General features: G+C 27.7%; 1 protein-coding gene across 2 annotated transcripts in view; it reads right to left on the bottom strand.

Annotated features, from left to right (window-relative positions):
* Positions 1-526: 526 nt before the first annotated feature.
* Positions 527-12,326, bottom strand: part of LOC107436447 (uncharacterized) — a 246,518-nt gene continuing 234,718 nt past the window's right edge. For both annotated transcript variants that reach the window (XM_021145057.4, XM_043040071.3), the window contains exon 6: positions 527-2,179. In XM_021145057.4, coding sequence (XP_021000716.2) covers positions 1,961-2,179 — 219 coding nt within the window. In that variant the 3' untranslated portion in view covers positions 527-1,960. The remainder of the gene's footprint in view (positions 2,180-12,326) is intronic.

The raw sequence follows: 12,326 nt of genomic DNA on the forward strand, positions 1-12,326 counted from the left end.
TGGAAACTGTGACTACTCCACCCTTAGAGGGTACTCATGGCATGTGACCCCAGCACCGCCTACCGTGTTTTCTTGATACACTTAAATTACAAGCGTCTGAGAAAAGTGGGTACCTTTTGTAATAGGCGTTTGTGTCGCGTATAAGAACGGGTTTTTCTTTTGAAAAACCCACGGTCCTCAGCTTTTGTTCCTTTTATTTCAGTTTCACTTTCGGATGTGATTATTCTTTTATATTTAAAATGTGGTTTGTTTATAAAATTAAAATACATTAAAAGAAGAGTTCAACAAAGAATGGTTAGGTTAAACAGAAGAAAGCGAAGAATTTGATCAATGCTTTTCTTTAATCAACTCTATGTATCTTGATGTATGAGATTACAGTAACCTTGATTTTGTAAATTTTAGCTAAAATTTAAAACATTACAAATGTGAATATATTTAAATTGATGAATGTTGGATATTGTTGATTTACTTTTGATGAATGTTGGATATTGTTGATTTATTTTTGATGAATGTTGGATATTGTTGATTTATTTTTGATGAATGTTGGATATTGTTGATTTATTTTTGATGAATGTTGAATATTGTTGATTTATTTTTGATGAATGTTGGATATTGTTCATTTATTTTTAAGACATAGCAGATATTGTATTAAACGCTGCAAGTATTGGATACTTCAGAAAATATTACAGGTGACTTAAAGTACGCTTAAGAAAACTGAAAATAATTTCAAATCAAACTTCCTTTCTTTAAAAAACAATCTCTCTGTTAAATAATGATTCAAAATTAAGCAACAGAGAATGCTTTTCAAAATATTTTAGATTTACCAAAGATTGGTACAGGTTTGAATTAAGAGAATTAATGATCCCCACGGTACTTAGAAACATATTTGCGGCAACTTTAATAAAGAACCTTGCATTTATTCAAGTTGAACTGTAGTATCAAATTTAATAAGGTTTTATTCGAACGATAATGAGCTAAACTTGAATGATATCATGATTCAATCCATTCTAAACTTAACGTTTTGAGATTTTTCTTTCTCGGTCAAGTTAACTAAGTTAATAAAAACGTTTTCTGGTGCTTAATATTCTTTCTCTCTTTGATTTCTTTCCTCACTCATAGGATATGATTTCACTGTATTAAAAATAATATTAGTAGACTACGTATTAAATTTATTTATAACAGTTACGATAAGCAAACACTAAAGCAGTAGTTAATATATTTTAAGAGCAATTATTATCAGTTAAGTTTTTTTTTTTATACAGAACACGAGGAAATTAAGATACATCAACAATATTAGTTGGAAAAGTATTAATGATTGTCTTATGTATTAAAATCGGTGGAAAATGCGCAAATTGTGAAAAATATGGAGTTATCAATTAGTACATCTAAACTGAAAATATAGTTATAAATAGAAATAGTTTAGCTAATTTGTGTTCACATTTAATTTCAACACAAAAATTATAAACAAAAGAATTTATTGTCTCAGTTACTAAATGATTTCATTGAATTTAATAAAGAAAATCAAAATAAACAAAAACAACAAATCATCTATTTTTCTTATCACGTTACGCGAACGACTTTGAAATATAAAATAAAATATTTTAGTATTTTCCACTGCCCAAAGCAGCTTGAGCGAAAATCAACGTAAAATAGCCTCTATAATCAAAATAATGAGCTATAAATTCAACACATAAATTAACTAAAATATGTCATTGCACTTAGTCATCAATAGTTTCAAATCTTCTACGACAAAGCTGAATGATTATCTGAAACTAGTTTAACTTCCAGTCTTTTACCTAAGTATTAACGCACAGCATTATACAAAGGTTTGGTGTTCAATCAAGGAATAATTCTTTCTGGATTGAATGCTGTTTCACCAAAGCTTTTGCAATTGTAGCAATAAGTTTTTTCTGGTGTAGCAGTGACCGAAGAAGTCATTTAAGTAGACGCTAAATAAATGTCATTTACTAACTGTCGGCGATCGTGAAGATCGAACATCTGTATTTTCATCACCATGACAATGCACGCAATGCATGCACACAGCACAATGTCCAATTCTTCTTGCAAGCGTCGATCGAAGTTTCAGCGCAGGTCCTAACTTCAAACCTAGATGCATCATCAAATGATCTTCGGTTAGCAAAGGTAACGTAGAACCATCTATTGACTCTTCACGGAATTTCTGAAATTAAAAATAAGTAATTTAATGTCATAATCTAAAACACACATAAATGTATAACTTGTTTAATATTCATGAAAATTAATAAAATAATGAACTGAGATTTTTGGAATATTTCAGTAAGGTAACTATTTATGTAGATGGCACGGTACTTTTATTTGCATCGCACTAGATCTGCGCGATGGGGCTATTGGCGATTGTCTAGAAAACAACCCTGAGGATGATCCGGAGACAACATACATACGTCACATCCCGTTTTACAGGAAGGACACATTCACACACTATCCATCTATCCGCAGATCGTAATTTTGAACAGAACCATAGCATCATCAATCTTTTATACAGTACCCGGAGAGGTATTGATTTGTTATGGGAACTTCGGGGATTCATTCACCGCGACAGATTTAGCGTGCACCAATCATAATTTTGTGCACTGGAAGTCTTCGGATGGCGGTGATAGAACTCTTGGACGCTCTACCAGCCAGGCTACTCCGGTTCTATTTAGGTAGATGAAAATAGCTTATGAATGTAGATAGAAACCGCAGCATAGACTAAAAATTTTAGCAACTGGTTCATAAAAAACTCCATGGTCAAATTGATTTAAAAAAAATCATTACTAACTACTAAAATAAATCTTGCAGAGTCTCGAATCACAGAGAACTAAAACTTGCTACAACATCAATATGGGGAAAAGTAAAATAAAATTACACTTTCACAAATAGGAACATCTTATTTCAAAACCCCAATAATAACAACTCAATACTTACAACTTCATTAAACGATACTATAGTTCAATTTGAACGGAGATATGGTTAAATTTTTCATCTTAATAAAGTTACAGATACCGGTATTATGGTTTAATGTTGAAATTTTTTTTGAGAGTATAGAACTTCTATTGGCATAACTTAATGCTTTCCTCGAGTTGTATACGGAAATCAATAAAACCTCTGAAAAATTGAGATAAGTATGAAAAGTAGATGAATAAGATCAATAATCGCAAAAAAAAAATATTATATCAGAGGTATTTGCTGTCAGAATAAAATTAGTTTGTTAACAAATAGAATGTAATTTTTCTTTTTAAAATAAATAAAAAAAATCCTGGGATAGCACTGTTTTTTTAAAACTATTTTTTCACAATAGTTTTGTCTTTTCATTAAACGCGATTTAAAAGCTATTTTGTTACATGTTCGAATCAAAGTGTAACCATGGATGTTTAACAGTAAATAAATAAATTTGGTTTAGATACATATACAGGCTTGTGTGCTTAATGCAAAGAATGGCCTATTTCTTGCCAAACTACAGTACAGATAGCAAGGAAATGAGAAAAACATCACAAAGATAATGAACCAGCTACCTCTACGTTTCAGAGTGTTCGGCGGAAGGACAACACTCCGAGTCAATGGCGATCCCAATAATAAGTGGTTGTTTTTCTTGCACCTCGCCGTGCAATATTGCTGTTGCGCTACGTGCTCAGAAGCTTAAATGTTGTGGGTTCAGATCCCGTTATAATAGAAGATGTATATTTTGTATATTCTTGCTGAAATATACTCTGACTGAAAATAATTTTTAAATCGTTTTTTGTATCTATAAGGATGTCCACATGCATATGTAATAAGTAAATAAGTTCCATTACTCTCATACAAGATAGTATGAAGGTACTTTATTTACGTCGCACTAGAGGTACATAATGGGTTATTGGGCTAACATTCAATGGGCTAACATTCCAGAGGATGATCCGAAGACATGCCCTCACAATTCTGATCTTCATCAGAGCGGATGGCTTCCATGCTTAGGTAGGCCGACGACCTGCGCGAGGCCGAGCATTTAATGGTAGAACAATTTAATGAGGACCGCTATCATAAAAGATGGACAAAACAGTTACCATAGTTTGATATGGAATTTCGTATCTTCATTACACTTTAGTTGAACATTTAAAGTTATATATCGAAAAATTATATAAGAATAAAAAATATTTAACATTCATCGCACTCCTATAAGCAATTTTAATAAACCGCCATTCTTAAGAAGTTTTAACTGATTAGTACCATTCTTTTTGGTAAGAGGCATTGACATCAAAAGGTTTAAATTGCCAAAAGAAATAGTAAAATGAGTGACAACATGAATCTGAACAACATTTTGGTAATTTTTTCGCTATACTTCAGAGCATGGCATAAAAATCATTTGGTTTGTTAAATTTACTTTTCAGTTTAAAATTTGTTATTAAATGTATGGTAATAAAAACTAGAATTTTTAAACTGTTACCATAGTTAACGTTAAAACTACCATATAATGGTTTAAATATCGTATACTTTGGTTTAATTACCAGAATTATTGTTTCTTTTACCAGAAATGTCTCTACCTTAAAAGTATGATAATTTTGCCAGAATTTTTTCTCTCCATGCGATATGTTAATAAAAAAACATTAACTAGCATTTATTTTATTCGTAAATTTAATCTCCATAAATTAAATAAATATCGCATTCTATCGTAGAGTTTTAAAACTGTAATTTCACGAACAGTATTTAAAGAGAAATTAAAATAACTAAAATAATTAGTTATAGCTAATTGATTTACTAAGTATTTGACTTAGTATAAACTAAAATAAATTAAATATTAGATTTTTCATGAGTATTTCAAAAGTACCTATTAAAAAAATTACAAATAACTTTAGCGTTATGATAAACTACAAATAGTTTTAAGAAATTTTGATTATTGCAAAAATTTATTGAATACATTGATAAAAATCAAAACACTAGTTCTTTTAAACAAAATTTTTGGTTAACATAAAGAGGTTTTCCAATAAAACTTATAAAGGATAACATTTAAGCAAGTACAGCATCGTATGTCTGATACACACACCTACCTGGATGGTAATTTTGTTCATTCCTGCACCTGCCAGAAAAGTTATATTTTAACTTAAATTTTAAGTTAGAAGATTCAGAAACTGAACTATAAGTTTAAATTTAAATAACAAGCTTTGAGATTCCAAAATGTTAATTCTGAAAGTTTTTGCCTCCAGTTTATTAAAATATTCAAATATTCCTTTAGTAGTTTGCTAGCATTTTAAAACCTTAACTTAGCTACCCGTTTTTAAAACAGTATTGACATGTCTGCTGGAAGATTTAAGATAAATCAGAATAATATTTATAATTTAGAGGCTGTTAAAGAAAATTATTACTATCATTTTGGAAAGAAAAAAAAAACGCAAATAAGCGATTTTTAACATGGAAAAGATATGCAATAAAATCCCATTAAATAAAGAAAATTAATTACTTTAATAAACTAGTTTATGATGTAAATTGCATATTATAAATTTATAATGCATTTTACAGGTATGAGGGCACATCCATTTTAAGTTCTTCGCGTAATTCATAATTTTGCGGAAGCAACGGAATCCGGTTGTTTTGTCGTGTGCGTTACGTCCTACGTTGTTAAGAAAACATGTCATGCCGTATGATTGATCCTCATTTGGTGATGATGCTTTCCTTCAACAATATTGCTAAGTTACTAAGTGCTTCCTATTTGATCCAAAATGAAACAGATAAGACTTAAACGTCACGACTTGAAGGATTGTTGATGCATTAGGCTTCTAGCGCGTGAAAAACTTTGGCAGCTAATATGTTAAACGAAACAGAAATGAGCAAGTCATTTTCAAAATAGGTCGCAATAAAAACAATTTATCACATTTAAATTTTTATAAACAATATTATTAAGTTATTTTGTAGATAGAGTAGTTAATTTTATTACTTGTATGTTTTCTTAAATAAAACTTCCTTAAATAAAATGTTCTTAAATAAAATTTTCAAAAATATACACGAACTTCAGATTTTTTCGGTTATAACGACAAATAAAGACAAAGGCATCTAGCAAACACTCACTTTTTGAAAAGATTTAACAAGCGTAATTGTAATTTTAGTATATCAAAACTTAATTTTATTGTAATTCATTGTAATTTTTAAAAGTCGAAAATTAATTTTGTCATAAATATAAAAATTAGGTTCAATATTTTTAAAGCATATTCATGCGCTTAATATTTCTTGCAACGTAAACAATATTTTTTTTTACTAAAGCAAAAGAAAGTTACAGAACCCGTTATCCGGAAATCGGAAAACCGGAAAACCAAAAAACCGGAGCGAAATTCAATAAATTTTCACGCCATTTTTTAAAAAAAAAAATTTCCTTTCCTCATAAGATTTTACGATTTTTCTTTCTTTTTTTAAAAATGTTTACCTTACCATCATTTTGGAAATAAACATTAGTGTATTACTTCATCGTTTTTTCTAATTTTTAAGATTATTTCCAAATATTTTTTTCTTTTTTAGTTGGGTTTAACTATAAAAAAACGGCTTTTTTTAGCGATTCAGAAAACCGGAAAAATCAGTTATCCGGAATAGCGAAGGTCCCGATCGTTCCGGATAATCGGTTCCGTACTAGTTGAATCATTGATTATTTTCTTAATTGCTATATTCATAAATAATTGCTTATCGAAACAGTCATTTAAAACTCGCACAATTCATTATTTTCCGAAATCAATTAGATTAGCTAAAATTAAAAAAATTTTTATCTTCGTAAAAAAATAAGATAGATAAATAAAAACATATCGTTTTATATGACATAAAATATTCGGTAGTCTTTACGATGCTAAAGGTGTGCCATACCATTTTACTTATTGATTTGCTCTGCTTAGAAAAAATACTCGTATTCTGCGATTTCAAGGGCAATAAATCTTAAACATTCTTACAGTAGGGCGAGTAAGATTTAAGTTTTTTTTTTTTCTTAACTCACTTTCCTAGTTTTAACTCGAATCTTTGTTGAATATCTTCATAAATTATGAGATAATCTTGGGTGTTATCTAACAAGTACATTATTTGAATTTTGATTAAGGAAAAACATGACTACTCTCTTCGTTTTTATCTTTTTTAAGAGATTAAATATGGCCATGTTTAGTACTCATCTGAACCTGTGGGATGAAAACGTTTAGCGTTTTTAGTTTTTCGGGAGGTAAATTTTAATCGCTAGAATCCTCTTATTTCAGATACGTATCTTAAAACCTACTTACTAGGGAATAAAATTTGTAATGAAGGTGAAAACAAATAAGTACAGAAATAATGTACTGAATAAATTACACTAGTTATAATTATATTTAGTAATAATTATGTAAATCATATGAAATAAAAATTTATTCTTTTGTAAAAAAAAATATTTTTTATTCAGAAAGATTAATAAAAATTATAATGTACTTTGACTATTGTTCTGCTACTAAGAACTTTATTCAAACAACTCCAGTTATTAATAGCGAAAATGTAAAACACAACATTGTCACAATGAATATAAAAATTGTAGTCTGAACTTTATGTTAGTTCTTTATTATTCCTATGTTATGTCGATATTTTAAATAAAATTTTCAGTATTTTGCATTCAGTAGTGAATTAATTAATTTATAAAGAGATTAATTAATAAAGAAAAAAATTTATTTTCAGGCAATATTTAAAAAAAAATTAGTATAAAAAATATATATTTTGAATTTTGCATCAGTTCTCACTAATCACGATAGATATAATTTTTTTAAATGAATTGTTCCGTAATTTGCTTTTAATATTGTTTATACTACAAAGAAATGTCGATATTTTAAATAAAATTTTCAGTATTTTGCATTCAGTAGTGAATTAATTAATTTATAAAGAGATTAATTAATAAAGAAACTAATTAACATGAATTAATAGCAAAAACAAAGCAAAAAAAATTTTTTTAAGTCAATATTTAAAAAAATTAGTATAAAAAATATATATTTTGAGTTTTGCATCAGTTTTTACTAATAGCGATAGATATTATTTTTTTAAATGAATTGTTCCGTAATTTGTTTTTAATATTGTTTATGCTACAAAAAAATTATTCAAACACTGTCAGATATAATTAATGAAAACCAAAATAAAAAAATTGAGCCAATTGTCAAACAAATGAATATGAAAATTCTATTTACAGTTTTATGTCAATTTTTACAGTAACAAAGTTGCATTTTTAATTAGGTATTCAATATTTTACATTCAGGATTGTTCGAACCACTGATAACTTCATTCAAACATATCTATTTATTTATTAAGATAAAGGAAAAAGAAACATTAGGTCAATTGTAAAAAATGATTATGAAAATAAAATTAAGCGTTTCAGGTCAATTCTTACACAATACAATATCGATTTTTTAAAATTAAATATTCAGTGTTTTGAATTAAATATAAATATTACAAGAAATGTGATGTTTTTAATTTTCCGACAGTGAACAAACATACCAATAAATTTTACTGCGATAATGTGTGTGAACATATTATGTTAACATTCTAAGAAATTTTAACTTCGCATTTGTTATTGACATTACCTTTGACTTTTTTTGAAAAAAGCAATTCTATCATAAGTCATTGTTAATATTACATGTATTCTTTATCATAAAGGAAAACTATTTTAAAACCAAATCGCATTTTTATGAATAAAAAATAAGAATGATACGCCAAAACATCTGCATAGAAATATTTTTTCAATATGTTATTCTCATTTTAAAGAATTGAAATTTTTTTTTATTTGATTAAAGGCAAAATAAATTATGAAGGAAATGAGTGAGTGAAAAAAGTGTTTTATAAAAATGGAAAAGTATTTTTTATTTGATAAAATAAGCTTCTACATTATTATTATTAATGAGGACTTGTGCGGTAAATTTTAGAATTTCTATAGATTGAATTTCATTAAAACACTTACCCTATCAAAATAATATATTTTTTAGAAAAATCCGTAAACCCGTAAATTCTGTTTCATCAATTAATTTACTCCATTTCCGTTATATTTTTTATAGTTTGAATAAAACATTAACATTTAAAAACGTAGAAACTATTTGATGTACATAGCTATTTTTGATGCCAGTATCCGTTTACGCCGATTGCCATTTCTTAGGAAAAAAAGTATAGATAAAGAAACTAATGATAAAAAATAGCTTTGATTTGTATTATAAATTTTTGAAGGTCTTATTTTTTTATTTTATATTTGAAAGTTGTTTTTCTTTAAAAGCCATGTTTGATGAAATTGAAAACTATCGTGTAATTTGAAAAAAAAATGAATTAAAAAAATAATCAGAGAAGTTAAGGATTGTGAAAATTAATTCAAATGATATTAGTTAGGGAACATGTATATTAGTTAGGAGAGATATGTGGATTAGGAGTTCACGAACAACGCGTGATAGGATCCTTTGTTTCTCAGTTTAAAATCATAGGTTTTTGTGCAAATCTATGTAGGTTAATTAATAATTTTCAATAGATTTAAGGTTGTTTTTTTAGGTGAATTTAATTGGCATGAATGTACAATTAAAAAGGAAGGTATTTTATTAACTATTTAGGTTATCAACCATTACCATTAACTATTAAGGTTGATTTTATTCGTAAAGAAAATGCCTTGCATTAAATTTTTTGCATCTTAAAACATTTTTGTCTGCTTCGTCATGGCTTTAGAGATACTAGTAATCAAATCTTACAATTTTTCCTTGAAAACTCTCTCAGCTTTTGAACTATGTTATCAAGCATTTGTTTGTTTAACAATCATATATCAAAATCATATGGTGAATCATATATCAAAAGATGAGAATAGTTCGTGCGCGTTCTGAAATGATTGAATTTTTTTTCGGTTTGAAGTTGGTAAACTTGTTTCTGAACAATGTATACTCGCATTAGAAGTACACAAAGAATAATGTATGACTAAATTTGAGATATCGATGTTTAGTCAATAATATTTTATAAAACAATTTATATTTTTAAAAATATTTTCATACCTATAGTGAAATAGACAAATTTTACATGTTGTGAAAGAAAAAAAATTATGTTTACATGTGAAAGAAAAAAAAATGGTACGTATTTATTATGCTAAGAAGTATTTATATACAAAATGTGTAGGTTATTTAACTCGTTGTACATAAATTCTGAGTACTAATGTCAAAAAGTATTTTTTATTTTTTTTTAGTTTATATTATGCATCTAATTTAAAATAATTTTTATTTAATATTTCGTATAATAAATTTAATAAAAATAATGTATAAAAAGTATTTCCTATTAATATTTTTCTTAGTTTATTTTATGCATCGAAATTAAAATAATTTTTATTTAATATTTCGTATAATAAATTTAATAGAAATAATGTATAAAAAATATGTTCCATTAATATTTTTCTTTCATAACCGTCGTTGAACAGCTGACTAATTTTCTTTCAGTTTACGACTACTGGTGCTGAACTCCTTAGCCCTGCAATTTTGAACCCAAATCAGAAGACAAGGGAACTCCTGGATTAAGTATTGGGAGAAATTTGCCTTCGTGGAGAACTTTTTGAGGGAAATTTCCCCATTTGCGATACATGGACAGGGAAAAAACGAAAACCTCCAATGGTAAGCCTGACGGCAAGGGAACTTTAACCCATGATCCGTCTACCAATGAGGATATTTTACTGTGGTCGGTGAAAGCCGGATGCGGAATTCGTATCGACCAGCTATCGCTGGGATTCGAACCCGGTTCACCTCAATGGAAGGCAAACGCTCTATCCTCTGAGCCATCACGGCTCCGGATCTAATATTTGAAAAAAAAAAGCGAAAAAAAAATAAATAAATTACCTTCTTAATAGGGTGTGGCGCAAAGAAGAAATAGGAAAATATATATTGTAAAGTCACTCTATAAAGCGCCATTAAAATAAAATGCATATTTATTTACAAACCACCGTTATTATTTCCCGAAACGAAATTCTCAGAAGATAAATTTTATCCCATAAAATATCCCTTAAACGAGATAGAAATTAAATAGTATAAAATCATTCCTAAATGCGAATGAATCAAATTCGTAATAAAACCTAACCATTTCTTGTAAAACGATAATCTGAACCATTCATACCGAAACCATTTACGATTTAAAGACAACCCTGTTATTACATCTAACACTCTACTTATTGTTCCAATTCGTTCCATCAGTGTGGTGTGATAGATGCTGTTAGAACATTTTCTTGCCCTCAGGAAGGGCAAGAATCATCACACCCACGATGGAGTTTAACATGTCAACTAATTCGATATACTTATCTAAGATATGAATTTGATTTTCACTCTTTTCTCTCTTAGTTCTTTCCTTAACATTTTATTCCATTGTTTTGTAATATTTCATCCTTTTATTATCTGACAAGGCTGCCATAACGCTGCTCTACACTCGACAAATAGGCCTTTATTTTAGATAAATACAATCTTAGAGAAAGAAAGTTTCTGGATACGATTTATCTTTCTTCCTTTTGTACAGGATATTTTTTGTTCTTTTATTTCAATAATTAAACATCTTACTTTGGAAATGATAATATTAGAGGCAGTGGTTCAATATTTTTGAACTGTTTTTCTCATTTTCGTGCTTTCTGTTCATCAATTTGGCAAGAGAAAAGACGCTTTTCGCATTTAGCACACGCTATGTCGATACATATCTATCTTTTATACGATATCTATTTAAACCAAATTTATTTATTTATTATTACATATGCATAGTTGATTTGAATCCATTACCGCCAAATTATATATCGTTTGGGGGAAAGGCGAGATTACTGTAAAATAAAAAATCTATTCCAAGTATTTATTTATTTATTTCGAGAAAAGAACGATATATTGAGCAAACTTTATGATGTATGAGATAAAATAAAAAAAATAGTTATAATGGCAAAAATATATCGTTAAAATTAAAAGGCAAGTATGCTCTAAAATAAATAAAAAAAACTATACAAAGTATTTATTTATTTCGAGGAAAGAACGAGATATTGAACAACTTTTATTTTGTATGAGATAAAATTAAGATAATTATAATGACAAAAATATATCGATTAATTTAAAAAGTTCGAAATTAAATACCGTTTGGCAGAAAGACGAGACAGCTGTAAAAAAGAAAAAAAAAAAAATTCCAGTATTTGTTTATTTATTTCGAGAAGAGAACGAGATATTGAACAAATTTTTAATTTGCATTAGATAAAATTGAAATAGTTATAATAACAAAAATATATCGTTTAATTCAGAAGACTTGAAATTAAATATCGTTTAGCGGAAAGGCGAGACTGCTGTAAAATATAATTTAAAAAAATTCCATTCCAAATATTTATTAATTAATTT

Source organism: Parasteatoda tepidariorum, chromosome 11, assembly GCF_982258835.1.
Source record: "Parasteatoda tepidariorum strain Cologne lab strain chromosome 11, Ptep-v5.0, whole genome shotgun sequence".
NCBI lineage: Eukaryota > Metazoa > Arthropoda > Arachnida > Araneae > Theridiidae > Parasteatoda > Parasteatoda tepidariorum.